This window comes from Aulonocara stuartgranti (assembly GCF_965226115.1).
Source record: "Aulonocara stuartgranti genome assembly, chromosome: 8".
Classification (NCBI taxonomy): domain Eukaryota; kingdom Metazoa; phylum Chordata; class Actinopteri; order Cichliformes; family Cichlidae; genus Aulonocara; species Aulonocara stuartgranti.
The window spans coordinates 706,339-734,188 of record NC_138959.1 but is presented as its reverse complement, the minus strand read 5'-3'; the positions used below and the strand labels follow the sequence as shown (position 1 = coordinate 734,188).

Sequence of the window (27,850 nt, the reverse complement as noted above, 5' to 3'; positions counted from 1 at the left end):
AAAATTAAGAACAGATACTAAAGCAGTTAAATAATGTAATTTTTAATTAACATTAGTATATATATTTTTTCATACATACATTTCAAGTGGATCAGGGATCCAGTGCAAATAGAACACATCTTTTGTAAACATCAGTAAAACCTCAGAGAAATAGTTTTGCTGTTAGTGTCTCACACAGCTTTTCTGAAATCCACTATTGTGTTTTGGAGACACACAGTATAACACAGCGTGTACAAGTGAACTGACAGAAACTGACCGATCAGAAAATGAAAAACTGCCTTTTAAAATACTTCAAAAAATGAAAACATATTGAACAGTATTGTAAAACCTCTGTGAAACTAATGCAATTTAGCCTTATTTATAACTACCCCCTCACTTCTTTGAGACTGTAAGGTTTTTCTGCAAGAAGAGAAGCTGGTCTACATGTTGTGGAGTCAGGCAGCTCCTTTGTGCGGTAACAATGTCACCAGCAGTTGAAAACACTCATTCAGAAGGAACACTGGTCCCAGGTATGGAAAGATACTGCTTTGCTTGTAGAGCCAAGAGAGGATACTCCCTTTCATGGTCCCTCCACCAGATCAAAGGATCCTCAGAAAGTGCAACAGGCTCAACGTCCCTGTATCGAGTCACTTCTTCCTTTGCCTTCTGAGTTGGTGTTTTCTGTGGTGCTGTGGTTTTTGTTGAGTAGGCTGGCCCAAGGAGAAAAATTAATGCAGAGTCCTTTGACCTCTTAATTGGAGGGGCATAATCCACTTCATCAACACCACCGAGAGAGATGTCAGGGACAGTTTCTTCAGATGTGTCACCATCAGACTGTCGCTGTAGAAAAATGAAAACTTAATTAATAAAGAAATTACTATTTATATTCTAACTCGAGTAGTGCAAAAAAACCAATAATTTTTTGTTTTTGTTTCTGTAACTCACAATAGCTGTGTCCACGTTCTCCAAACCTGCTGCTTCCAACACCAACTGAGAGAATGTGTTGTTACAGGTCTCTTTGGACAAGAATGGCAGGGCCTTAAAGCGAGGATCTAATGCTGATGCAATGTACAGCTTGTCCTTTAGGGCCACATATCTTGAAAAGAGATTTTGCACATTTAACTCAGTTTATTATGTTGGATATACATGTGCATGGTTACATACACTCATGCAAGATCAGAAACATTAATATACGACTTTGTTTCCATAATTTATATATAAACATCTATAGATAGATAGATATAAAATCAAAAGGCCTATTACTGGACAAGAGGGCTTAACTAACATTTTTATAATATATATATTTTTTCACTATAATAAGAATTTTCATGTAATATATGCATCCATACAGTTACACTCATTCATGGCATATACACACAATTCATAAACATACCTTGACTTCAAGTTGTCGTATACAGCAGTCTTGAGGTCTTTAATCAGTGAGGAGTCATGAGAGACACTGATCATCTTCTCCAGCAGCTGTGCATGCAGAGGTGCAATGATGGAAAGGGTCGGGGACTTTTCTTCAGACATAACCAGTGTGGCTGCTTTCAGCGGCTTCAGAGCTTTCACTATATCTTCTCCATCAGTTATGTCAGCCTCTGTAAGACTACAGAGATTACTGTCATTTCTCCTCACTTCAGGTGAGAGTAGAGCTGCAGAGATTGCTGGTTGTTGCTCTAGGAAGCGTTCCAGCATCTCCAATGTGCTGTTCCATCTGGTCACCCCATCATTCACCAGCTTATGGGCAGGTAGATTCAGTATCTTTTGCTTCTCTTTAAGCTTGCGACTTGCAACAGTGCTGCGATGAAAAAAGGATGCTATGCGTCTCACTCGGCCAAGCAGCTGAGCAACAGCTGGAACTTTCAGTCCTGCTTGTGAAGCTAAATTGAGTGTGTGGGCAAAACAACCAATGTGCAACCAGCCCGTTATTTCTACAGCTCGCACCATATTTGCAGCATTGTCAGTTACGATGACTGGATTTTTGTTTGTAAGCTCCCATTCTTCGATTGCTTTGAACATAATTTCAGATAAATTAGCTGCTGTGTGGCTTGCTTCAGTGGTTCTTGTCTGTAAGACATGAGACACGAGTCTCCACTCCTGGTCGATATGGTGTGAGGTGATAGTCAGGTAGTTATCTGTTGCTCTGGATGTCCAGCTGTCACAGGTTATAGCGACTCTCTCTGCTGACTTGAGTGAGGCTGTAACATCGTGTTTCACTTTTTCATACATGTTTGGGATTACCACTTCACTCAAATGTTTGCGTGATGGTAAAACATAGCGTGCTTCTAGCGTATTAATGAGGTTTTGGAAGCCATCATTTTCAACAACGCTGTACGGACGTATATCTTTACATATGAAAGTTGCCACAGACTGGGTTATTTTTTGGGCACGTGGAGAAGTGGATTCAAACTTCACTGCAAATGCCTTTTCGAGTGAGCGTTGCTTGGTGTCGGCCGTTTTTGCTAGCAGGATATCTGGATGATGCCTCGTTAAATGATTTCTGAGATTTGTGGTATTTCCACAGTGCTTTACCTCCATTTTGCACATCTTACATACGGCTTTGCTTTTGTCCGGCTCTTCACTGTCTTCACAGTTCTTAAATCCAAAGTGTTGCCAGACATCTGCCTTTAGGCTCGGTGGCACATTCCCGGGAGTAGCCATGATGGTTCATGCGTCCAGGTCACTTAACTCTCGCGTGACTTCCTCATGTTAACCGCTTGCAAGTTTCATACGCGGCAAACTACATATGTATTAAAAAAAATCGATTTCCGGATTTAATGAATCGATATCGTTTTATTCCAGTTAGAATCGATTTTAATCGATGAATCGATTTTTTAAACCCACCCCTAGTTGCTATCCATACTTCGCCAATTTGGCCAGTTTTCAGGATACAAGCTCAACCTATACAAAAGTGAGTTGTTTCCTGTGGATGGAGATGCATCAGTGTATGACTATACTACCCTCCCCTTTAAAATGGCAGGAAATCAATTTACATATCTAGGTGTAATAATTACAAGGAAGCATAATTGTCTCTTCAAAGCGAGCCTTTTCCCTCTGTTAAATAATACAAAAAAACATCTGGCACAGTGGTCTCCTCTCTCCACCTCTGTGGTGGGAAGAATCAACTCAATCAAAATGAATATACTTCCTAAATTTTTGTATCTCTTCCAATTGCTACCAGTATTTATCCCCAAATCCTTCTTTGATTCATTGGACTCAATTATCTCCTCTTATATATGGAGAGGTAAACGACCTCGATTGAACAAGGCTCAACTCCAAAAACTCAAAAGTCGTGGAGGCTTGGCACTGCCTAACTTTCGATATTACTATTGGGCAACAAATATGCGCTACATTATTTCTTGGCTGTACTTCCAAAACAAAGGTAATTGCCCGTCCTGGGTGCTCATGGAGTTGAACTCAACTACAGGCTCTTCTGTCCTGGCCCTGATTGGTTCTTCACTCCCCCTTCCCCCAAACAAGACAATTGATAATCCAGTTGTCTGGCACACGGTGAGGGTGTGGGCTCAGATGAGGAAGCATTTTCGATTTACAGGCTTCTCCCTTCTGAGTCCAATTTTTTCTAACCCTTTTTTTCAGCCATCATTATCTGATCCTATATTTCGAGATTGGCGTGACAGGGGCATTACATGTTTCAATGATCTGTTTTCTGACAATATCTTTGCATCTTTTGCTCAGCTTTCTGAAAAGTTCAATCTCCCACGTACACATCTTTTCAGATATCTGCAGACCAGACATTTCCTCCAATCTCAGATTCCAAACTTCCCAGTTGCACCAGCTGCAAGCCCAGGGGATATGCTCCTTACCCTAGTTCCAACACGTAAAGGGTTTATCTCTCTTATCTATGACAGGCTGGCGAGCATGAATGGTTCTTCGATAGATCGGATTAAAACGGCCTGGGAACAAGATTTAAATCGCTCATTGTCTATGGATACTTGGGACTTAATACTCAACTTAACTCCACATCCCTATGTGTCCGCCACTCGAACACTCGAATGTTGACCCCACTTGTGATAAGTGTGGGAGTGCGGAGGCTTCCCTTATCCATATGTTCTGGACGTGCCCTAGCCTTGAAGGATTCTGGAGAGATGTATTTCAAACCTTGTCCCTAATTCTTGGACACCATATGGATCCTAACCCATTACTTGCACTTTTTGGCACCACTGGAGAGGCTGATGCACGGTTGACCTCATCACAGCGTTGCATGCTCTCCTTCGCCTCCCTTGTAGCTGGGCGTGCAATCCTACTAAGATGGAGGGCTGCCCCTTTGCCCACCCAGACGCAATGGCTGAGGGACCTTATGTGCTGCCTGAGGAAAGCGGGGAGGATCATCAAGGACTCCAGTCACCCCAGCCATAAACTGTTCAGACTGCTTCCATCAGGAAGGAGGTTCTGCAGCATCCGGTCCCGTACCAGCAGACTGAGAGACAGCTTCTTCCATCAGGCCATCAGACTGCTGAACACGTCATAGACACCTCAGCTTCACTACTGGAACTTCAACATTATGCACTCCATACTGTACAGTAACGCCACTGTTTTGCACATTTTCAACTCTGTATATTTTTATATATTTTATTTATTGTTGACTCTGTTTAATTTGTAAAATATGTGTACACACACACACACACACACACACACGTAGAAAAATATTTAGTATACACATCCAGAAATTTTTTTATATTTTTTATTTTTTTGCATATACTATTATATATTGTACATATATTTATTAGTTTCAGATTTAGCCAGTCGTTTATTTTGCCTGTTTACATTATTGTATTTTGCACAACTCTGTTGCTTGTGAAGCTCGCACACAAGAATTTCACTCACATGTGCTGTACCAGTGTACCTGCACATGTGATGTGACAATAAAAGTGATTTGATTTGATTTGATTTGACTATCTGAGCCTTGAAAAGATCCGATATGCGATTAGTAATAACAGCGGTAAGTTTTACAAGGTGTGGGGGCAATTCCTGAAATACTTTTCCAGCCTCCAGGTTGCGAACCTGACTTTCAGCATTACTCACTAAGTCCTCCCCCCCTTCTTCTTCTTCTTTTTTTTTCTTAAATGTTGTTATTTTTATTTTATTTATTTTTTTCTAGTCATGTGTGTTTGTCTTATTTTTGTTGTTGTTGTATTTGCAATGTTTTTTTGTATTTTTTATTTTCATGTGTGTGGGTGTTTTTGTTTTGTCTTGCTTTGTTTATTTTTTTCTTTTTGTTTTATTTATTTATTTATTTATTTATTTATTTATTCCTACCTGGCCTGAGGGATAGGGGTTCTAAGTGGTATGGGTAGGGGGTAAACTGATGTAAGCAATTACAAGACATGTGAGTGTGTCATTATTTCAGTTCAAACAGTCACTGTGAAACTTACTTGTCTGTTGTTTAATGATTCTCTCTCTCTGTGTGTGTGTGTGTGTGTGTGTGTGTGTGTGTTTTTCTTTGTTGCTTTAAATCAATAAAAATATCATTGAGAAAAAAAACAAACTTCTGTAACCACTACTCATGGCCTAACGTTGCAGAGCAGGCTGGCTATTTACACACGCGCACAATTCAATTCAATTCAATTCAATTCAATTCAATTCAATTTTATTTATATAGCGCCAAATCACAACAAAAGTTGCCTCAAGGCGCTTCATAGATACAGAGAAAAACCCAACAATCATATGACCCCCTATGAGCAAGCACTTTGGCGACAGTGGGAAGGAAAAACTCCCTTTTAACAGGAAGAAACCTCCGGCAGAACCAGGCTCAGGGAGGGGCGGGGCCATCAGCTGTGATTGGTTGGGGTGAGAGAAGGAAGACAGGATAAAGACATGCTGTGGAAGAGAGACAGAGGTTAATAACAGATATGATTCAGTGCAGAGAGGTCTGTTAACACATAGTGAGTGAGAAAGGTGACTGGAAAGGAAAAACTCAATGCATCATGGGAATCCCCCGGCAGCCTACGTCTATTGCAGCATAACTAAGGGAGGATTCAGGGTCACCTGGTCCAGCCCTAACTATATGCTTTAGCAAAAAGGAAAGTTTGAAGCCTAATCTTGAAAGTAGAGATAGTGTCTGTCTCCTGAATCCAAACTGGAAGCTGGTTCCACAGAAGAGGGGCCTGAAAACTGAAGGCTCTGCCTCCCATTCTACTTTTAAATACTCTAGGAACAACAAGTAGGCCTGCAGAGCGAGAGCCAAGTGCTCTAATAGGGTGATATGGTACTACAAGGTCATTACGATAAGATGGGGCCTGATTATTTAAGACCTTGTATGTGAGGAGCAGGATTTTGAATTCTGGATTTAACAGGAAGCCAAAACAGGAGAAATCTGCTCCCTCTTTCTAGTCCCTGTCAGGACTCTTGCTGCAGCATTTTGGATTAGCTGAAGGCTTTTCAGGGAGTTTTTAGGACTTCCTGATAATAATGAATTACAGTCGTCCAGCCTGGAAGTAATAAATGCATGAACTAGTTTTTCAGCATCACTCTGAGACAGGATATTTCTAACTTTAGAGATGTTGCGCAAATGGAAGAAAGCAGTCTTACATATTTGTTTAATATGTGCATTGAAGGACACACAGACACACGCACGCACGCACGCACAGACACAGTTTCAAACAAAGACTCTATCAGCTGTTTTTGAGCTGCTGTCTAATTTAGTTCCTCGAAATCTTCACAACTGACTGTTGGACTGTTTGTCCTTCACTGCAGCACCTCCTCTACATCCTGTTCATCTGCAAACACGCATATTTATCTTCTTCACTGTTGCGATGGAAAACTTCCAGAGTTTGTTTAAGACACGTTTCTTTAGCACAGGCTCCTGTAACCTCATAGAGCACGTGTCTGACAAGCTTCATCATGACATTCCACTTCCATATCTCTGGGGTCCAGGGTATAATTGGCCGTTTTTGACTACTTTTGATTTTACCTCTATATTTCACCTTTAAAATATGTTTTTCTTGCCTTGTTTGGTATCATTATTTTCAGCACAACCTCAAATATCTGAAATTTGAGTTATTTTTCATTTTGGTATACTATATTAGCACAGTTGATCAAAATTCAGACAAAAAATTCAAAATCGAGTAGAAAAAAGTTATATTTTTTACTGTAAAACCCACAAACATGTTCAACGAATCATTTTCATAACTTGAAATGCAAATAGAAATTGTACATTTCTAAAAATTATGCACAAGTTTTGCAAACAACAAAGTTATATGGTACTATTTACCTAAAAATGCAGCCAAGGCCTCAGGCGGTTTTTATATAACCATTTAAATCTATTTACAGAACAATCAGCTGTGCTGCATCAAATAAGAAGGCACACAAATTATTTGTGCCAGTCCAAAAAATAGTTTGTGTTCAGTATAACACAGAGGAGAACACCACAGGCCTAAACCTGCAGGTCTGACAGCAGGAGGTGCATCAGTCCTGTTTTCCATGCGGGAACAGCGTTTACACTGGAATCTGCCTTTGACGGCTTTTTTAGAGCAAATATGAAATTCAGCAGTATAACTGACACACAACACAAGACAATAACTACACAACACACTAACAACAGCCTCCAAACACGCTAAACGTCACTAATGCCTCACATATGAAAACTCGTGCTCTTTTTCTTGCTCGCCCGCTTTCCGTCGCGGGTGTAACTCCTGAAAACTTCACCTTCTCCCTAAAGAACCAAATGTCACATGTTGCCTTATCATTTTTTTGATTGGCTGACATGGTAAACTCTAACACCAATAGGGAAGGGGTGTTTTTTTCTTTTTTCACTCGCAAGCGGAGAGTGTTTGCTAGCGCTGTTGTTAGTGTGTTGTGTAGTTATTGTCTTGTGTTGTGTGTCAGTTAGACTGCTGAATTTCATATTTGCTCTCAAAAAGCCGTCAAAGGCAGATTCCAGTGTAAACGCTGTTCCCGCATGGAAAACAGGACTGATGCACCTCCTGCTGTCAGACCTGCAGGTTTAGGCCTGTGGTGTTCTCCTCTGTGTTATACTGAACACAAACTATTTTTTGGACTGGCACAAATAATTTGTGTGCCTTCTTATTTGATGCAGCACAGCTGATTGTTCTGTAAATAGATTTAAATGGTTATATAAAAACCGCCTGAGGCCTTGGCTGCATTTTTAGGTAAATAGTACCATATAACTTTGTTGTTTGCAAAACTTGTGCATAATTTTTAGAAATGTACAATTTCTATTTGCATTTCAAGTTATGAAAATGATTCGTTGAACATGTTTGTGGGTTTTACAGTAAAAAATATAACTTTTTTCTACTCGATTTTGAATTTTTTGTCTGAATTTTGATCAACTGTGCTAATATAGTATACCAAAATGAAAAATAACTCAAATTTCAGATATTTGAGGTTGTGCTGAAAATAATGATACCAAACAAGGCAAGAAAAACATATTTTAAAGGTGAAATATAGAGGTAAACTCAAAAGTAGTCAAAAACGGCCAATTATACCCTGGACCCCAGAGATATGGAAGTGGAATGTCATGATGAAGCTTGTCAGACACGTGCTCTATGACGTTACAGGAGCCTGTGCTAAAGAAACGTGTCTTAAACAAACTCTGGAAGTTTTCCATCGCAACAGTGAAGAAGATAAATATGCGTGTTTGCAGATGAACAGGATGTAGAGGAGGTGCTGCAGTGAAGGACAAACAGTCCAACAGTCAGTTGTGAAGATTTCGAGGAACTAAATTAGACAGCAGCTCAAAAACAGCTGATAGAGTCTTTGTTTGAAAAAAAAGAAAAAAAAAATGACAAAGGATGAACTGAAGCTCTGCCATCACGTAATGTCGCATACTGCTGTTTCTGATGTCATTTAGGAAAAAAAAAAAGAAAAAAAAAGAAACTGTGTGCGTGCACGTGTCTGTGCGCGCGTGCGTGTGTCTGTGTGTCCTTCAATGCACATATTAAACAAATATGTAAGACTGCGTTCTTCCATTTGTGCAACATCTCTAAAGTTAGAAATATCCTGTCTCAGAGTGACGCTGAAAAACTAGTTCATGCATTTATTACTTCCAGGCTGGACGACTGTAATTCATTATTATCAGGAAGTCCTAAAACTCCCTGAAAAGCCTTCAGCTGATCCAAAATGCTGCAGCAAGAGTCCTGACAGGGACTAGAAAGAGGGAGCAGATTTCTCCTGTTTTGGCTATTAGAGCACTTGGCTCTCGCTCTGCAGGCCTACTTGTTGTTCCTAGAGTATTTAAAAGTAGAATGGGAGGCAGAGCCTTCAGTTTTCAGGCCCCTCTTCTGTGGAACCAGCTTCCAGTTTGGATTCAGGAGACAGACACTATCTCTACTTTCAAGATTAGGCTTCAAACTTTCCTTTTTGCTAAAGCATATAGTTAGGGCTGGACCAGGTGACCCTGAATCCTCCCTTAGTTATGCTGCAATAGGTGTAGGCTGCCGGGGATTCCCATGATGCACTGGGTGTTTCTTCTTCGCTCACTATCTGTTAACAGACCTCTCTGTACATCTACTGTACAATATAAAGCGCCTTGAGGCAACTGTTGTTGTGATTTGGCGCATTATAAATAAAGCTGAACTGAATTGAATTTAACAACTTTAACATCTTTCCAAACTCTTCAACGCTTCATCCTTAACGATTCACAACGTGGCGTCCTGCTGATGTCATCGTTCTGTTGTTGCTCTGTGTAAATGTGTTTTTATCTGTGTCAGGAGGTTTTTGCATGCTGGTGTAAAACACATCCATCAGACTGAAAATCAGAATCAGAATCAGAATACTTTATTGATCCCTGGGGGAAATTATTTTTTGTTACAGTGCTCCATTTTAAACCAACATTAAGACAAGACAGACAATACGCTAACTAAGAATAGTACAATATATACATATATATACATACATACATACATAAGTCACTTATAAATAAATAGTTGGAAAAGAAACATGTGTAGCTGTAGCAGCAAACAGTGTGTTAAGTGGATGCGTTGTACAGGGAGCCACAGGCAGGAATGATTTCCTGTGTCGTTCAGTGGTGCTTTTCGGTAATCTCAGTCTCTCACTGAACGAGCTCCTGTGACTGACCAACATGTCATGGAGTGGGTGGGAGGTGTTATCCAACATTGTCTTTATCTTGGACAGCATCCGCCTCTCCGACACCACCTTGAGGGAGTCCAGCTCCATCCCCACAACATTGCTGGCCTTACGGATCAGTTTATTAAGTCTGTTGGCATCTGCGACCCTCAGCCTGCTCCCCCAGCATGCAACAGCATAGAGGATCGCACTGGCCACAACAGACTCATAGAAAATCCTCAGCATTTTCTGGCAGATGTTGAAGGACCTCAGTCGCCTCAAAAAATAGAGACGACTCTGGCCCTTCCTGTAAAGTGCTGTGGTGTTTTTAGCCCAGTCCAGTTTATTGTCAATGTGTACTCCAAGGTATTTATAGTCCTCCACAATGTCAACACTGACCCCCTGGATTGAAACAGGGGTCAAGTGTTTCCTGGTCTTCCTGAAGTCCACGATCAGTTCCTTGGTCTTTGCCACGTTGAGCTGCAGATGATTCTGCTCACACCACGTGACAAAGGAGTCGACCACAGCCCGGTACTCTGTCTCATCATCCCTGCTGATGCATCCAACCACCGCAGAGTCATCAGAAAACATCTGAAGATGGCAGGTCTCTGTGCAGTGGCTGAAGTCTGTGGTGTAGAGGGTGAAGAGGAAGGGGGAGAGGACAGTCCCCTGTGGTGCCCCTGTGTTGCTGATCACCTTGTCAGACACACACTGTGGGAGACGTACATATTGTGGTCTTCCTGTCAGGTAATCAACAATCCAGGACACCAGAGAAGCATCCACCTGCATCGCTGCTAACTTATCACCCAGGAGGGTCGGCCTGATGGTGTTGAAAGCACTGGAAAAGTCAAAAAACATGACCCTCACAGTGCTCGCTGGCTGGTCCAAATAACGAGTAAACAGGGACAGCATGTCTGTAAAAGCCCTGCACCCTCAGCCACGCTGTGGCGCTCCTGTAGTAGACTCAAAGCATGAAAATCTTACTGCTGACATGCACACACCTCATCTTTAAAGACAAATCCTGCATTGGAAGAGTTTCTCCCATGTGTGACCTTTCATGTGTCTCTTCAGATTTCCCTGTCAAGTGATTTTTTCTCCACAAACACTGCAGCAAAATGGTTTCTCTCCTGTGTGAACAACAGGTCAATGACTCTACAACCCGGGCAGCAGGAAGACGTTCTTCAGCCTCTTTAAATGACACTCGATGGCCATTGTTGTTGTCGTGATTAATTATTTAAATGACCTTTAACCTCTGAGGTTACCTTGTCCTAAAAACTGCTCGCACACAAAAATGTGATGAAAACCTTGTAAAAAGTTCGACTTTTCCAGAATAATAAACTTCATGCACCCGTGCTGGTCTGAGGAAGAGCAGGAAGTACATTTGGTGTGTGTTGGAAGCTTAACGTCCAATCAGCTTCCTGTACCTGAGGTCAGCTGTGCCAGCCACAGGCTCTGAGGAAGAGCTCACTCCTTCATCACCTCTACCTGATTTCAGGGTGGATACAAAGGTGGATGATTTCTAGGCTGTGCTCTCCTATTCCAATCAGAGGTCAGCTCAATATCCAGGATGCGCTCACAAAGCTACACTAAACTCAGCTGCTGACAAACAGACTTCACATTTTAACAGCTGAACGACATGAAGCAAGAACTCTGGTTTCCTTCATCATCATCAGCCTGCTAACCTGAGCTGCTCAGAGCCACGGCAGCATCTGACGGCCTGAGCTCTCGAAACAGGCCCACATTCATCCAGGCCATGGAGTCAGAGCAGCTCACAGGAGTGCACACTGACGGCAGTCAGGACGTGCTCTCACCTGTTCTCAGGTACATCTGGGACGTCCAGGTGGGAGTTATGTTTTTAAAGCTGACTGAAACGGCAGACTCACGTTGACAATCAAACAAAATCTTTTTCTGAGCACGAGCCCGACTCTCTGAGCTGAATCAGACGATTAACAGGTGGACTCATGTTGTTTTACTGATCTGTGTTCTAGTTATTATTTATTAATGTCGAGCAGGTCAGTGACTCTGAGCCTGAAGCCAAACACCACAGCAGAAAGTCTGACTAACGTGGATAAATGAATAAAGGCTCAGTAGGTCTTCATCTTTGGAGTTTTTATTCACTCGTGTAAATATCTTCAATTTAAACTTCGCCCTGGTTGTTTTTTTATCCGCTTCTATGGATACCGATTTCCTGCGTGGCTATACCATAAAAACACGCTCACTGCGCCGTGTGCGCGCCGTAAACCGTCCGGGTGCTACAAACACTTCCGCCTTCTTCAGCACAAAATGCTGAATTATGAGCCCGATGGAGCAGCGGGCTGCTGGTGGAGCTGATGGAGGGCTGGGGTGAACGGCTAACAGCTAGCTGCTCCTCCACTACCGCTCCGCTAGCTCCTCGGTTCTTACTGGAGCTCCGGTCTATGACGTCCTCCCGGGGCTCGCGGGCTTCGGCGCTTCGAGCGTTTGGTCCACCCGCCGAGCGCGCGCTCTTAGAGTCCCGCCGGCTCACATATTTGCCTCCGTTCATCGTGTCCTCGACGGACGCAGGAGAAAATATGAGCTGAAGATGAATAACAATAAAAAAAATACACGCTGGGGTCACACGTGAAAAAAACCCGCCGCGCGCGCGGAGTGAACCCCACCCCTGCTGCCTCATTTTACAGATGTGACTGTGAACAAACAGCAGCACACCTGTTGATGTTGTTCTGAATGTAAATGTAAGAAAAGTAAGTGCGTCACTCACACTTATGATCATCACGTCATTACATACATCAACAGGCAGTGACCAATCAGCTCTCAGATATATATATACATATATACGTATATGTATATATACGTATATATACGTATATGTATATATACATATACGTATATATACGTATATGTATATATACATATACGTATATATACGTATATGTATATATACGTATATATACGTATATATGTATATATACATATACGTATATATACGTATATGTATATATACGTATATATACGTATATATACATATACGTATATATACATATACGTATATATACATATACGTATATATACGTATATATACAGTGGGGCAAAAAAGTATTTAGTCAGCCACCGATTGTGCAAGTTCCCCCACCTAAAATGATGACAGAGGTCAGTAATTTGCACCAGAGGTACACTTCAACTGTGAGAGACAGAATGTGAAAAAAAAATCCATGAATCCACATGGTAGGATTTGTAAAGAATTTATTCGTAAATCAGGGTGGAAAATAAGTATTTGGTCAATAACAAAAATACAACTCAATACTTTGTAACATAACCTTTGTTGGCAATAACAGAGGTCAAACGTTTACTATAGGTCTTTACCAGGTTTGCACACACAGTAGCTGGTATTTTGGCCCATTCCTCCATGCAGATCTTCTCGAGAGCAGTGATGTTTTGGGGCTGTCGCCGAGCAACACGGACTTTCAACTCCCGCCACAGATTTTCTATGGGGTTGAGGTCTGGAGACTGGCTAGGCCACTCCAGGACTTTCAAATGCTTCTTACGGAGCCACTCCTTTGTTGCCTGGGCGGTGTGTTTTGGATCATTGTCATGTTGGAAGACCCAGCCTCGTTTCATCTTCAAAGTTCTCACTGATGGAAGGAGGTTTTGGCTCAAAATCTCACGATACATGGCCCCATTCATTCTGTCCTTAACACGGATCAGTCGTCCTGTCCCCTTGGCAGAAAAACAGCCCCATAGCATGATGTTTCCACCCCCATGCTTCACAGTAGGTATGGTGTTCTTGGGATGCAACTCAGTATTCTTCTTCCTCCAAACACGACGAGTTGAGTTTATACCAAAAAGTTCTACTTTGGTTTCATCTGACCACATGACATTCTCCCAATCCTCTGCTGTATCATCCATGTGCTCTCTGGCAAACTTCAGACGGGCCTGGACATGCACTGGCTTCAGCAGCGGAACACGTCTGGCACTGCGGGATTTGATTCCCTGCCGTTGTAGTGTGTTACTGATGGTGACCTTTGTTACTTTGGTCCCAGCTCTCTGCAGGTCATTCACCAGGTCCCCCCGTGTGGTTCTGGGATCTTTGCTCACCGTTCTCATGATCATTTTGACCCCACGGGATGAGATCTTGCGTGGAGCCCCAGATCGAGGGAGATTATCAGTGGTCTTGTATGTCTTCCATTTTCTGATGATTGCTCCCACAGTTGATTTTTTCACACCAAGCTGCTTGCCTATTGTAGATTCACTCTTCCCAGTCTGGTGCAGGTCTACAATACTTTTCCTGGTGTCCTTCGAAAGCTCTTTGGTCTTGGCCATGGCGGAGTTTGGAGTCTGACTGTTTGAGGCTGTGGACAGGTGTCTTTTATACAGATGATGAGTTCAAACAGGTGCCATTCATACAGGTAACGAGTGGGGGACAGAAAAGCTTCTCACAGAAGACGTTACAGGTCTGTGAGAGCCAGAGATTTTCCTTGTTTGAGGTGACCAAATACTTATTTTCCACCCTGATTTACCAATAAATTCTTTACAAATCCTACCATGTGGATTCATGGATTTTTTTTCACATTCTGTCTCTCACAGTTGAAGTGTACCTCTGGTGCAAATTACTGACCTCTGTCATCATTTTAGGTGGGGGAACTTGCACAATCGGTGGCTGACTAAATACTTTTTTGCCCCACTGTACATATATGTATATATAAAATATAAACTGCGTTTATTGCCTATTGTGCTTCATGATGCTGGCAGTCCTGCTCCTTCAGTTTCTGTACCACACGGTGGTGCCTGAGCCAGCCTGCACAGATGAACCCAGCCCAGTTCTGTGAGGTGAAGGTCAGCGGTGGAAGCCTGCAGGTGGAGCGTTTCCTGCCCCACGGCGGTGACGTCTCCATTTAAGGATTTAAACATGGCGGTGGGTCTGCAGGATTACAGACCGCACGGGCAACAGAATGAAATGAGTGCTTACATAAGAAGATTAACTCCAGTCCATCCACACACACACACACACACACACATGTGCCAGCTCCTGTAATCTCACGAACACAACGTCACAGCGGTAAAGTCTCTGCTGCTTCCAGCTGTTTCTCCATTTTTTCAAACCTGCAGCCACTGTGACACAGACGGGGAGGTTTTCAGCTCACACAGGTGAGCTGGGGTCACTCAGCTACAGGTAAACTGTTTCTTATAAAATGCTGTTAAAGTTTCAGCAACCATACATGAAGGATGAGGGTCGTTCACATGTTCTTACAGGCTCTGGTATCCGCTCACACAAGCTGAAGCTGGGCCAGATGTTCCTGCCTGGTTCAGGCGGCTTGTAATGATACCGTGATGAGCTCAGTGTAAGAGCAGTGCAGGCTGCGAGAGCTCACTTTAATCATCACAACAACAGTAAATGTCTGACTCTCTCTCTTCCTCCTTCATCGTCCCATGATGTCACTGAATGAGAGAGGGAGAGAGAGAGGGGTGGAGCGAGCTGCAGGCAGGCTGAAGCCTCTCTGAGCTCGTCTCTTTGTCTGAGCGGAGCCAACATGACGGAGCCTCCGAGTCCCAGCGTGGAGCTCCAGAGTCTGCAGCCGGGCCAAGGTCAGTGTGTGCGTCTGCTGTCGTCACATTGCGAGGACGCAGCAGGTAGAACAGTCCAGTTAACTTATACTTTTATTTCTAAACTTTATTTAAAGTGCAGAGTTCCTGCTGCACTCTGATTGGTGGGTTTGTCCGAACTTTGGCTGGTTTTAGACTCCAAAGCTTCAAACTGACTCAGTGTGCATGAATGTGAACTCGGAGAGGAGCCGGCTCTTAGCTCGGGGTTTAAAGTCTGCAGGTCAAAGGTAGTGATGGACTCACGGGAAGCAGGAAGACTGCACTGCTGTGGTCGAGGCGTTCAGGGGAACCGGAGCGAGCAGGAAAACGAGCTGCTCTGCTGCTTCTGTTGTTCTGATGAATCATTGCTGTCACATGACGGACTCCAAACACTTGACTGTAGAAGAAGAAAAGTTTGAACAGAGAGACTGGGCTTATTCACATTTTGTACTTTAAACAAGCCGAGACTGAAATTAAACGTTAATTCAAACATGGTGAGAGCAGCGGGGTCAGGAATGTCGTGACCTCTGCGTGGACATGTTACCTTTCCTGTGGCAGGCTTGATTTAATCCAACAGTCCAGATGGGATAACAGCATCTGCATTAAAGCTTGATAATCTCTGTGGTGGACAGCTGCATACTCACAGTCTGCACTCGAGCAGAAGCTTCCTGGTTTCCACCTGAAGTCAGAGCTCTTCTGACCAATCACAGCTTTGCTCAGACATCAGCTGATTACAGCAGAAGTACCAAATATTAATGATTACCCCAGTGAGGGTAAGTTTTCTAGGCTGAAGGCAAAACCTGAACTACTTCAACTCAAAGAGCACTTTATTAGGAACACTTGCACAGTCTGTTAAAAGAGCTATGAATATGCTTTTGGATGGATGTTTGGATGGACGGATGGATGGATGGATGGATGGATCGATCCTGTGTCACTGTTACCTTGGCTACCCGCACTGCCACGCTGTCATCATGGCTGACCTCAGGACAGTTTCACCACAGTAATCTGAAAGTGTGTACAACAACAACAAGGCATCTTTTGTTGTTTCCGTTTCTGACGCCAAGCCTCTAAGACGAGGAGTCACATGACCTCTGGTGACTTCATGTAAATGCAGGTGATTTGTGTGTCCTGCAGGCACATGAGGTCTGGCTGTTGCTTCGATTTGAATGAGGATGTAAATGTGGCCAACAGAGCAGAGTGAACCTGCAGCGTTCACAGGAAGTCCTGACAGCTCCTGTAAGAACGTCGGGAGTGCAGCTCCAGTACATAATCCATAATGGTTTCATGTGTTTCAACAGAAATAACCATAAAAATAAATGTAAGCACCAACAGCTGGTTCTATCCCTGTGCTGCACAGGTCATGGGAATAAAGGAAATCCCAGACTGTGACATCACGGACACCTGACAGTGCAGTCCCGGCACTCGGTCAGAGCTGTGATCTGTGTTTGGTGACGGGCTTCATCTGAACCTGCAGAGCGGCCTCTGTAGACTGAACTCTGGCAGCAGCTTCAGGCTGCTGGGTCTGCAGACCACTGTGGCTAATCACCTTCCCAGGAGCAATGAATAGATGCTTCACCTCCTCCATTCACTGGCAGGATGGAGGGATGAGGAGGAGGAGGGAACACTTTCTGCTCGTGCTCTCTTTTCTCAGCTGATGAACAAAAGTGAACATTTTCCGGTGTTGGGAGCAGAGAAAAGCTGCTGGTGTGGAGCTCGGAGTCCAAACTGGAGCGAGTGATTCAGTGATACGAGTTTAAAATCATCCTGGACAGGCTGAAATCAGATCACACCTCAGCGTCATCGCAATTTGGTCCTCACAGATCGATTATTTGATCATCTGCACCAGCACCAACCGCTCTGTACGTGAGTGAAGGGCAGGTGTGATACAGACGTGATCCAGGTGTGATACAGGTGTGATACAGATGTGATCCAGGTGTGATCCAGGTGTGATACAGGTGTAATACAGGTGTGATACAGGTGTAATACAGGTGTGATACAGATGTGATCCAGGTGTGATCCAGGTGTGATCCAGGTGTAATACAGATGTGATACAAGTGTGATACAGGTGTGATCCAGGTGTGATACAGGTGTGATACAGGTGTGATACAGGTGTAATACAGGTGTGATACAGATGTGATCCAGGTGTGATCCAGGTGTGATACAGGTGTGATACAGGTGTAATACAGGTGTAATACAGGCGTGATCCAGGTGTGATACAGATGTGATCCAGGTGTGATCCAGGTGTGATACAGATGTGATACAAGTGTGATACAGGTGTAATACAGGTGTGATACAGGTGTAATACAGGTGTGATACAGATGTGATCCAGGTGTGATCCAGGTGTGATACAAGTGTGATACAAATGTGATCCAGGTGTGATCCAGGTGTGATCCAGGTGTGATCCAGGTGTGATACAAGTGTGATACAGGTGTGATACAAGTGTGATACAAATGTGATACAGATGTGATACAGGTGTTTCTGTGCTCCGTTTGTAGGAAATGAAGCACATATCTGTTAGGGCTGCTCAATTAATCGAATTTTAATCACGATTACGATCTGGGCTTTCAACGATCATTAAAAATGACTGAGCCGATTATTAGCCCCTCCCTCGTGCTTTACTCTCGCGCTGCGCTGTGGCAAATAAAGCGCACCTCTCTGCATTTCCGACGCGTGTCACAACAATTAAGAGGACCCAAGGGAAGCTCGGAAAGCTAAGAAGTTATTTGGGGAGGAGAGTGACTGCCTTTGGTTGAAAAGAGAGGTAAAAAAAAAAACTTCAGTGGTGTGGAAACATTATGGGTTCTACTTGACGTGGATCAAGTAGACATAGTGTGTAAACTTTACTACGGTGTCATAGCTGCGCCACAGAGCAACACTGCAAAGTTCACTAAAGGTAGATGTTTACATTTTTCATTTATTTTTTTATATCCGGTTGTTCAGTCTGACGTCACTAGCCGTGTCTGGGTCTAAACTCCGCTGCAGGTCCATATATCAAACGATCACTATGGCATTACTGAGAGTTGAAAAACTGTCTAAAGTCTTTCATCTTTAATAAAATGATCAGCGTTCTGCTCTACCAGGTGTAACAATTGAGTTTAACATCCAGGCATCCATGAAAACGGAATTTATGACATTTAACGGAGTTAGAAGTTAGCAGGGAGTTAGCTCGCTAGCTTCTATCTAAATACAATATAGCATGTCCTGACTGCGGGGTTTTGGAAACAAATTAAAACGTACAGCTCTGTTATCACTTCCAGCATAAATGCAGACAGAAAACTAAACAGCAGTGACGTTTGTAGGGTTACTGAAGTTGGGCTAGCTGGTATATAATGATGTGCTACGTGACAGCTAGCGACACAGCTATGTTAGCATAATATAAACAAGCTAACTTTTTTTCCACTCGATAAAAGTTAACGTGAGTGTTCTCGGTGGTCAGGAACAAATGTAATCGCATGGCAGGATGCTGTAAAAGGACCAAACTTCAGCCAGGAGAACAACTGAGATAATCCATCCACAATACGAGGTTAGTCATTCATATACTGCTGCATGGGCTGGGCTGTAGTTACATCCTAAGGTTTTAAAAACTGAGCTTAAATAAATGATTAGCGGTAATAAAAGCCGAGGGAGGTCAACAGTGATCACTGACTGTTTTAGGAGCTTTTTGAGATTAAATAGAAGAAAATACATAACATTAAACATGTTAACAACACAAAAGCCATATTAAACGCAGACTACTTTAGGCCCGGAAGTAGGATTCGTCGCGTCATCACTGAACAACCGGATTGCAAACATTTGCACTGTTATCAGTATTTGCACACTATTTTATATTATTTTTTAAAGTCATTATTCAATACATTGTTATTGTTAACCCTTTAAATCCCTGTAGAACCGGAACAGCGTAAGCTAGCGCAATAATTTGTTTTGCATATGAAACCGGAGGAGTTGTACTTACATCTTATGCCATCAGCTTCCTTCTACATATAGCTTTGCAAAAATTGCATAAAAAGCGCTTGCAGGAACAAAAACATAATATTCCAGAAACACGCTTTGCCAATCCGATCATTTTCATTTTCACGGAAAATGTAGTTGTTTTTTTTAACTTGTAGGCCTTAAAAGCCTATACTGGTGTTTTTATAAGTCATGTTTGACTCTATACTTTTCTGAATAGTTTCTGGGATGCTTAGAACTCAAATTGCTCTGCTGGAAATAGTTTATTTTGATGCACATGCTGTTTTCTTTGCAAATTTGCATCATAGGATTGTTTTTTGTTTTTCCTGCAGTATATAAAAATTGGTGTATCTCCAAAATAAAACTATGAAGACACTCAAAATAAATTTCCTGTTGTTGTAAACTATTTTTTGCAACTTTTTTGTATTTAAAGTTTTGAGGGATAAACCTCTTAAATTTCCCCAAGTAGAAATATATGTAAAAACAAAAACGATTTTCAATTTTTTTGTAGTTTATTGCACTTTTTTGTAATTAATGTAATTACTATGGACTTAATGCATACATATTATTAAAATATGGGCTATAACAGTTGTATTGATGTATAGCAACTTGAAATGCTCCCAAAAATGGCTCTACAGCATGCAAATAAATAAATAAATAAATAAATAATAATATAAGCTCTGGCGGACTTGGTTCTATGGTAGGTCTTAAAGGGTTAAATAAATATCGTCAAATAATCGAGATCTCAATTTCAGTGAAAATAATCGTGATTATCATTTTTGCCATAATCGCGCAGCCCTAATATCTGTACATGTCTGGAGCAGGTATGTCACTGCTGTCTGAGCTTTTCGCAGTTCAGGTCAACAGTGACTGTAGTGAAATACTCGGCCCATAATATGTGACTGACAGTGTTTCAGGCTAGTTCGATCTCTGCTCTCTTCCACACCGAGCGCTGCTGGACTCAGAATAAGAACCTGCCAAAGCTGTCGACCCTCAGCCATTACACCGACCTGCAGTAAAGGCAGCAATGAGCTTCCTGTGAATGAACGGCGACGCACTGAGTGTGTGCGGAGGAGAGATGTATACTCAGGAGGGGTCTGATGTAACTCGAATCTGAGCTCAGTGCACATGTTAGAGTCCAGAAGAAGCCGGCGTTCAGGTTTTACTGCTTTGAGTGAATCTGCGGCCGGCGTCCGTGAGCAGAGCGGTCAAATTAATATCACACCTGGAAGCTCCTGCAGACACTAACGTCCTCTAATCCTCACTCTAAGAACAAAAACTGATGAGTCCTGCACTTCAGAGCCACTCGATTGTCCTCACTCAGCGAGGCAGGAGTGACCTTTGACCTCGAGACTGTAGACTTCTGTTCTCTCCATGTGGCCCCTGCTGTGTTTGGACTGCCCTGATGGAGGGTTTTTATCTCTGCGGCTGCAGTCTGAGCTGTCCTCGCCTCTTCAACGGGCTCCTTGTTCAGCCTGAGCTCTCAGCGTCTCTGCTGACTGAAACCTTTTGTCCACCGAGGCTGAAAAGATGCAGAACACAAGGAGGGAGGGTAGGAAGGATGAATGCAGAGACGGAGCAGGCCGGCGTGGAATCAGCTTGAAGTGGTCCTGTGATCAGAACCTCCGGCTCGGGCAGTTTATGGACTCTGTCCTCTGATTTTTAGCCTTTTTTATTCAGCTCTTTGCTGTAGATGCACATCAGAGCTGATGGTGATGTCCTCAGAGTCACATCAAACGTGAACATCGGAGTTTCAGGTCTGAGTTCAGACTGATCGCCTCCTGGCGACCTGGAAAAGCTTTGAATGAATTCATATAAAACTCTGTAGCGTGGGCTCAGGTTGACTTCATGACCTAAAAAGCCTCACAGCTTAGAAACTGTGATTCATATAAGTGTGCTGTCTTCTCTGTGCTTGTGAATATAAAGAAAGTACCTCTGACCTCTCCTTCAAGGTCATCAGACTGATCTGAAGGTCAAGGTGTTAATGATGCTGTACAGAGAGATGAGGACATGTCAGGATACTTTCTTTGTTATTTGACAGGTTATAGCTACGTGTACAAAGCTCTCAGACCTCTGCAGCTGTGGTGCAGACAGGGTTAGGGATCGATCTGCTGATAGAAAAGCTCAGTGAGATGCAGCTGTGAGTGCTGATGTGGGTCACAGATTTCACAGGACTGCAACCTTTGATGGGTTAATCTGTCGCTGTGGCTCTGTATAATCTGCTTACATCATGAGCCCCCCCTCGTGGTCTTTTTAATCTGTGACCAGCAGCTCAGCGACATACTTTAAGCTTCAGGATTCGGCCGCTCGTATCTGTGATGTCATCCTCTCAGTCGGTGCCCAGAGCAGCAGCTTCACCTCGCAGCAGCCCAGTACAACCACAGGGCAGCACTCACTGGTTTCTGGTTTCCACTCTCAGTGTTTTTCTCTCTTGTTGGTGTTTGGAAGTTAGCACATGCTAAACTCAGACAGCTGCCAAATAACGTCCCACAAAATCCTAAATTTCACTCAGCACATCTGGAGCTCCGCCTTACAGTGTTTATTTATCGGATAAAATAAGTTAAATGTTACTGTTATTATTGGCTGGCCGGAAACAGCGGGGGTGTCCGGAGGTTGCATCCACCAGCACAAACCGCTCTGTACGTGAGTGAAGGCCTTCGTGGTCTAAGTGGACCAGGTCCTCCGACCGGAAGTGAGCGACTGTGAAATGGGACGGTCTAGTCTTCAGAATTACGTCACGAGCTCTCGGTGGAGTGAAACTCAGCCGTCTGCTGCTTGCTGTCTAAAATATAACCGGATGCTGGCGTAAACTCTCGACCGTCTCACACTTTGTTTAATCAGTTTTCTGTTTGATGTTTATTCAGCTGTGTGAAAACTCCGGGGGACCCCTCCCGAGGGATTAATGAAGTTAAATTTAATCTAATCGAATAACTTCAACCTCATCCAAACCGATTTACTCATGAATAAATAAAACACTGAAAAAAGCCAAACAAGAACATTTTTAAGTTATCAAAGTGACTCATATATCATGTTTAACCCGAGTAGCGGGTTTGAAGACGGCTCAGATATTTGAAGTTTACACAGCTTCATTCTCACCTGAAAATATGTTAAAAGTTTTTTTGCGACCCAGAAAGAGAAATAAGAGTGATATTAAAACTAAGCAGCTGCCGCCATTGTTGGAGACTGGAGTTGGCTGGGCTGCGCTATGAATTCTGCGATATGGTTTTTCAATTTTGTTGTCCGGGTGGAAAATCGGGAGAAATTCGGGAGAGTGGTGGCTCCGGGAGAGGAGGGGCACTGAAATTTGTGATTCTCCCAGAAAAATCGTGAGGGTTGGCATGTATGGACAGCAGAGGCGTTACAGCTGGAGTTTTGTTTTTTGTCTGTGTTTGTGCAGGCGCACAGTCTGCAGACAGCGACATCGGGGACGTGGACGACCTGCCGGTTCCTCAGCAGATCCGGATCACCAACATCACCTGCGATTCGTTCAAGATCAGCTGGGACATGGACAGCAGGGGCCGAGATAGGATCACACACTACTTCATCGACCTCAACAAGAAGGAGAACATGAGCTCCAACAAGTTCAAACACAAGGTGGGTCTGCAGAGCCGATCCTGGGCGCTCTGACTCTGCTTTAGACGATACAAAGCAAACGAACCGGTCGAGCCGAGTACTTTTTGTTTTCCAGGATGTGCCCACCAAGCTGGTGGCCAAAGCAGTTCCCTTGCCGATGACAGTGAGGGGCCACTGGTTCCTGAGTCCTCGCACAGAGTACACCGTGGCCGTTCAGACGGCCGCCAAACAGCCAGACGGAGAATACGCCGTTTCTCGGTGGAGCGAGATCATTGAGTTCTGCACTGCAGGTTAGACGGAAGCCTCTCAGTCCAAAAACCACACCTCTCCTCGCTACTCGTGCACACTGATCCCTTTGGATCGATTTGCAGGTTAAAGCATCACGAGGATCGTCTTTGAGCTAATTTACTATCACACTGTTTTTAGTCCCACTGATAAAATAGAACCATAATTTGAAAAATTCCTTTGCAGTCGCACTATGGACTAACATAACTCATCAGCCTAAATATAGGCTCAATGTTGAATGTCTGAGTCTGTGCATCTGCAGATTACTCCTCCATCCACCTGAACCAGCTGCTGCAGAAAGCAGAGGCGATCGCTGGCAGGATGCTGCCGTTCACCGTCTTCTACAGAAACCAGCAGGGGGAGTACTTCCAACAAGACAGGTGCGCCCCGCTCAGTGACCAAAACCCCGAGAGGGTTCTCCGTACAGCTGTGCTTTAGCCCTGTGTGTCATTCCAGAGATGCTCAGTCCTGCTTCTTGCTGCCGACGGTGAAAGACAACAGCGGCAGCCACGGGTCCCCCATCAGCGGCAAACTGGAGGGGATCTTCTTCAGCTGCAACACAGAGTTCAACACAGGGAAACCTCCCCAGGACTCCCCCTACGGGCCGTATCGCTTCCAGGTACCGTTTAGACCAGGGGTCGGCAACCTGCGGCTCTTTAGTCCTTATACTGCGGCTCCGCGTGGTTTGGGAAAATAAATTAGAAGTATTTAGCTGAAGTGTAATTTATTTATGTTAGTTCTTTTTTAACTTGTAGTTCTGAATTGGAAGATTATTGTGATTTTGAAATATAAAAATAAAATTATATTTTATTATTTTTTCATCGCTCATAATAAGCGTCACACTCGCTGAAGCCGGTGTACCCGCCTAAACGCCGTGCATTTATCGAGACTTTCAACCCCAGGTAGGCCAATTATGGACCTTCGGATCCACATTATGTCAGCAGCTGTTCTCCACCGTGAACTATGTTAAAAACAAACACGCTCACGCCTCACAGACGACAGCTTACAGTCCTGTAAAGATGAAAGCCCCGATTTACAGACGCTGTGCGCAGATGTTCAGGAGCAGAAGTCCTGTTGTAAACATATCACGGCAGACCCGACGATGTTTGCATGAACACGCTTTACAGCATCTCTTTATCGACCACTTTTCACACACGGTTGCTGTACGCACACAGCCAGCTGTAGCTTCTCAGCTCACAGCCCGACACACACCAACACAACAGCACAGATAGCACAGATGTAAAGGCAGCGAGGCGTGATTGCGGGTGCCGCTCAGGTGCGTCGCCTCCCCTGCAGCGACGCTGCAGACCACGCCCCACCACACACATTAACCAGGGAAAATACATATTTACGCAGAATTTAACAAATATGTATTTTTCATTTTTTAGCAGCATAGAGCTTTTTTGCCAATTATTTTTTAAAAGTCAGGTCAAGGCTCCAAAAGCCCAAAGGAGATATAACAGTTTTTGTTTGCTGGATCATTGTAGTTCAGCTGGGTGTCTTTATTTTTGTTATATTTCTTTAAGAGTTCAAAATTTGTTAATTACATAAATAAAATGTAATTTTCTCTGTAGCACTTCAAGGATTTAATAAGCAACACACCTTAGTTGTTCACACAAAGCATAAAGGTAAAAACAAACAATATATACAGTGTTGTCTTTATTTTAGAAGTCAAAAAGTATTTGCGGCTCCCAGTGTTTGCTTTTGCGTGGAAACCGGGTCCAAATGGCTCTTTCGGTGTTAAAGGTTGCAGACCCCTGGTTTAGACCATCGGCCCCCAAGCCCTGGGCCATCGGCCAATACCGTTTTTTACCGGGCCGCGAGAGTTGAGGCTTGGGTGTGAAATGTATGGTTTTCAGGGTTTTTACCGTTTTTCTGATTCAGACCAACTCACGAAGCTTGGATGATGACATCTCCCCTCTTTTCCACTAAAGCGTGTTTGTTGAAGGGCGCTTCATGTCTTTGTGTTCCTCGAGCAGGAGCCGTCCTCATGGCCTGTTTCAGAAGACATGGCTCTACATCAATGTTACTGCTGTTGTAAAACAATGATATCTCAGCTGACATGTAGTAATGGGAACTAAAAGCTGGATTTAACAGCTATGAATTCCTGTAAACTGTCTGTTTGCTACTTACAAATACTTATATAAATAATAAATATGTTTACCCCCAAATCTGAGGCGTGATAGAATTTAAAGACAATAAAAGGCTGCCAGCCTGTTGTAAAACAGAATTTTTGATTAGATTAACTGTAAATTAAATTAAGATTTTAAGAAGTATTCAGTCCAAAGTTAATAGTGCTTCCTTTTTAAAACTCTGTTTTCTTGCCGTGTCTTTGCTGCTCTGGCTGTTGAACCTCACCGTGTCCGCCTTAAACCACTTTTTTAGGTTCAAAATTAAAATGTGAAAAAATTGAACGCTTTCACTTTTTACTGATATTTTATGTCACAGAAAAGTCAAAGATTACAAAAGTCTGATATTTTTATTGTTGCAAATTTGATTTAAAAAGTAGTCAAAATAAAATGAATTTAAACTGACTGTCACTGCTGTGATTAAACAGGAAATAAACATTTATTCTTCAAACTCAATAAATTTGTGGATATTTGAAAAAATATATACTTTTTAAATTATTATTATTATTATTACTATTTTCTTTAATTTTACCAAGTTGGGTAAATAAGTTTTAAAAGTGCACAAAAATATGAAACACACCATTTTTTGTTTCTGTACAGATCCGAGCAGATGTCCTCTTCAACAAGACCACCAACATGTACTTTGGGGATTTCTACTGCATGTACACGTCGTACCACTACGTGATCCTGGTCCTCGCTCCTGACGGCTCCAAAGGAGACGCTTTCTGTAAAGGGAGGCTGCCAGCCCTCGACAGGTCCGACAACCGCTTCTTGACCTGCACCGAGGAGGAGGACGGCTCGCTGTCTTTCCGTCACGCTCAGGATGTCAACCTGGAGGTGATGTACACGGAGCCGGTGGATCTGAGGCTGGGAGCGGTGTCACAGATCAGCGGGCACCAGCTAATGAGCCTGTCCACCGCGAATGCCAAGAAAGACCCCAGCTGTAAGGTCTGCAACATCAGCGTAGGACGTTAGCGACTCTTCAGACTGAAATAACCAGCTCGTTTGCATAGCAGCTAGCAGCTAAGCTACTAACTGAATTTACCTGCCACGCTCTGGCTCGTTACTGTGCCTCGCCTGTGCAGCGGCACACTACGAGCAACATTTGCTGTCTATTGTGACAGTGCCCTCTAGTGGCCACATCATTATGACGGAGGCAAAACAGAGGCAGGTGAAGAAGCAGCAGAGCCAGAAGTTGAGATGAGCTCGGGGTGGATGGATGGGTGGAGAGGAGGAGCGAGCTGTTTGTTTTTTAGCTGCAGGTTTAGAATTGTAATCAAAATGGAAACGATATCAGAGCATTAACAAAATACTTGTTTTAACTCAAAGCTAATCGAGTTGGCGTTCCTCACTGCATGGATGACTGCACCTTTCACAGTCGGCTAAAACAGAGACTCTGATGTGGCTGAAAGCAGATGCATCCTCAGTCATGTTTCCTCTCCTTCTTCATGTCCTCGTCACCTTCACATGTTTTCTGTCCACCGTCTCTGACAGGAAGCTGCAGGCAGGAAGCTCGCAGCACTTTTATCATGTGACTGATGGCTGAAGTGGACTTTACAGATTAACTGCTTCAGAGGTTTTATACTTTGGTAATCTGATGAAGATTTTTCCTGTAATTAATTCGTTTTTTAACTGAATGCTTTACATTCCTGTTTTCCTCGTTTGTAGACCCCAAACATCACCAAACTTAATCTACTAATTAAAAACATTGAAACTACAGCTCCCAGAATGCTTTGAGTGTGTTGTTTGTGTGTTATTGGGAAGGGTGAGTTAGCAGTCAGCCAGTGTCTTTGTGACATTGAAGCAAAGTCGTGTCAGCTGTAAGCGGTGTGATGCTATTTTTAGAGGAAACATGCTGCTGATTCTGAAAGGCTCCAGAAACCAGGAATGTGACATTAAAGGGTTAACGACGCACTCACAGTCCAATATCTATGTGATCTTTATTATTTTATCTTTGGGGTGGGACTCAGTTTCTGAGAAGTTACTTATTGGTTGGCTGATTATGCCGAGGAAAGAAAACAGCTTATTTATGACAGGAGACGTGTGGACAGAGCTCCTGATGGTGCACCTGATGGTGTGGCTGTGGAGCTCAGGTAGGACTCGCTCTAAAAACACTGAATTTGAAGCCTCACATCAACAAAAAAAAATCATCATTGGCCTGACTTTGGCACAAAATAGTGTTTTAACTTTTTATCTGGAGTCTTGGAATAAATGACATCACTGAGAAAAGCAGATAGCGGTTATTTAAAATGCAAAACTGCAAATATAATATAAATATAATATAATATAAAAATGACTTTGTGCTGGATAACAGTTGAGAAAATCTGAAT

General features: G+C 43.2%; 2 protein-coding genes across 6 annotated transcripts; one reads left to right on the top strand and one right to left on the bottom strand.

The window, feature by feature from the left end:
* Positions 1-26: 26 nt before the first annotated feature.
* LOC309712706 (E3 SUMO-protein ligase ZBED1-like) lies at positions 27-26,210 on the bottom strand. 2 transcript variants are annotated; one of them, XM_082543736.1, is made up of 5 exons: positions 26,101-26,210; positions 25,260-25,386; positions 1,373-2,905; positions 925-1,075; positions 27-819 (listed from the first exon to the last, which is right to left on the bottom strand). In XM_082543736.1, exons 3-5 carry the CDS (start codon positions 2,641-2,643, stop codon positions 484-486), a joined length of 1,758 nt encoding a protein of 585 aa, XP_082399862.1. In that variant the 5' UTR covers positions 2,644-2,905; positions 25,260-25,386; positions 26,101-26,210; the 3' UTR covers positions 27-483. The 2 variants fall into 2 exon arrangements, with proteins under 2 accessions (XP_082399862.1, XP_082399863.1); XM_082543737.1 differs by having other exon boundaries at positions 25,260-26,114.
* LOC309712710 (phytanoyl-CoA hydroxylase-interacting protein-like) lies at positions 15,437-27,239 on the top strand. Of its 4 annotated transcripts, none has more exons than XM_082543743.1 (7): positions 15,652-17,881; positions 17,959-18,346; positions 22,931-23,127; positions 23,222-23,396; positions 23,654-23,771; positions 23,848-24,010; positions 26,121-27,239. In XM_082543743.1, exons 3-7 carry the CDS (start codon positions 23,038-23,040, stop codon positions 26,493-26,495), a joined length of 921 nt encoding a protein of 306 aa, XP_082399869.1. In that variant the 5' UTR covers positions 15,652-17,881; positions 17,959-18,346; positions 22,931-23,037; the 3' UTR covers positions 26,496-27,239. The 4 variants fall into 4 exon arrangements, with proteins under 4 accessions (XP_082399868.1, XP_082399869.1, XP_082399870.1 ...); XM_082543744.1 differs by adding an exon at positions 19,022-19,108 and having other exon boundaries at positions 15,652-18,346; XM_082543742.1 differs by lacking the exons at positions 15,652-17,881; positions 17,959-18,346 and adding an exon at positions 15,437-15,588.
* Positions 27,240-27,850: the final 611 nt, after the last annotated feature.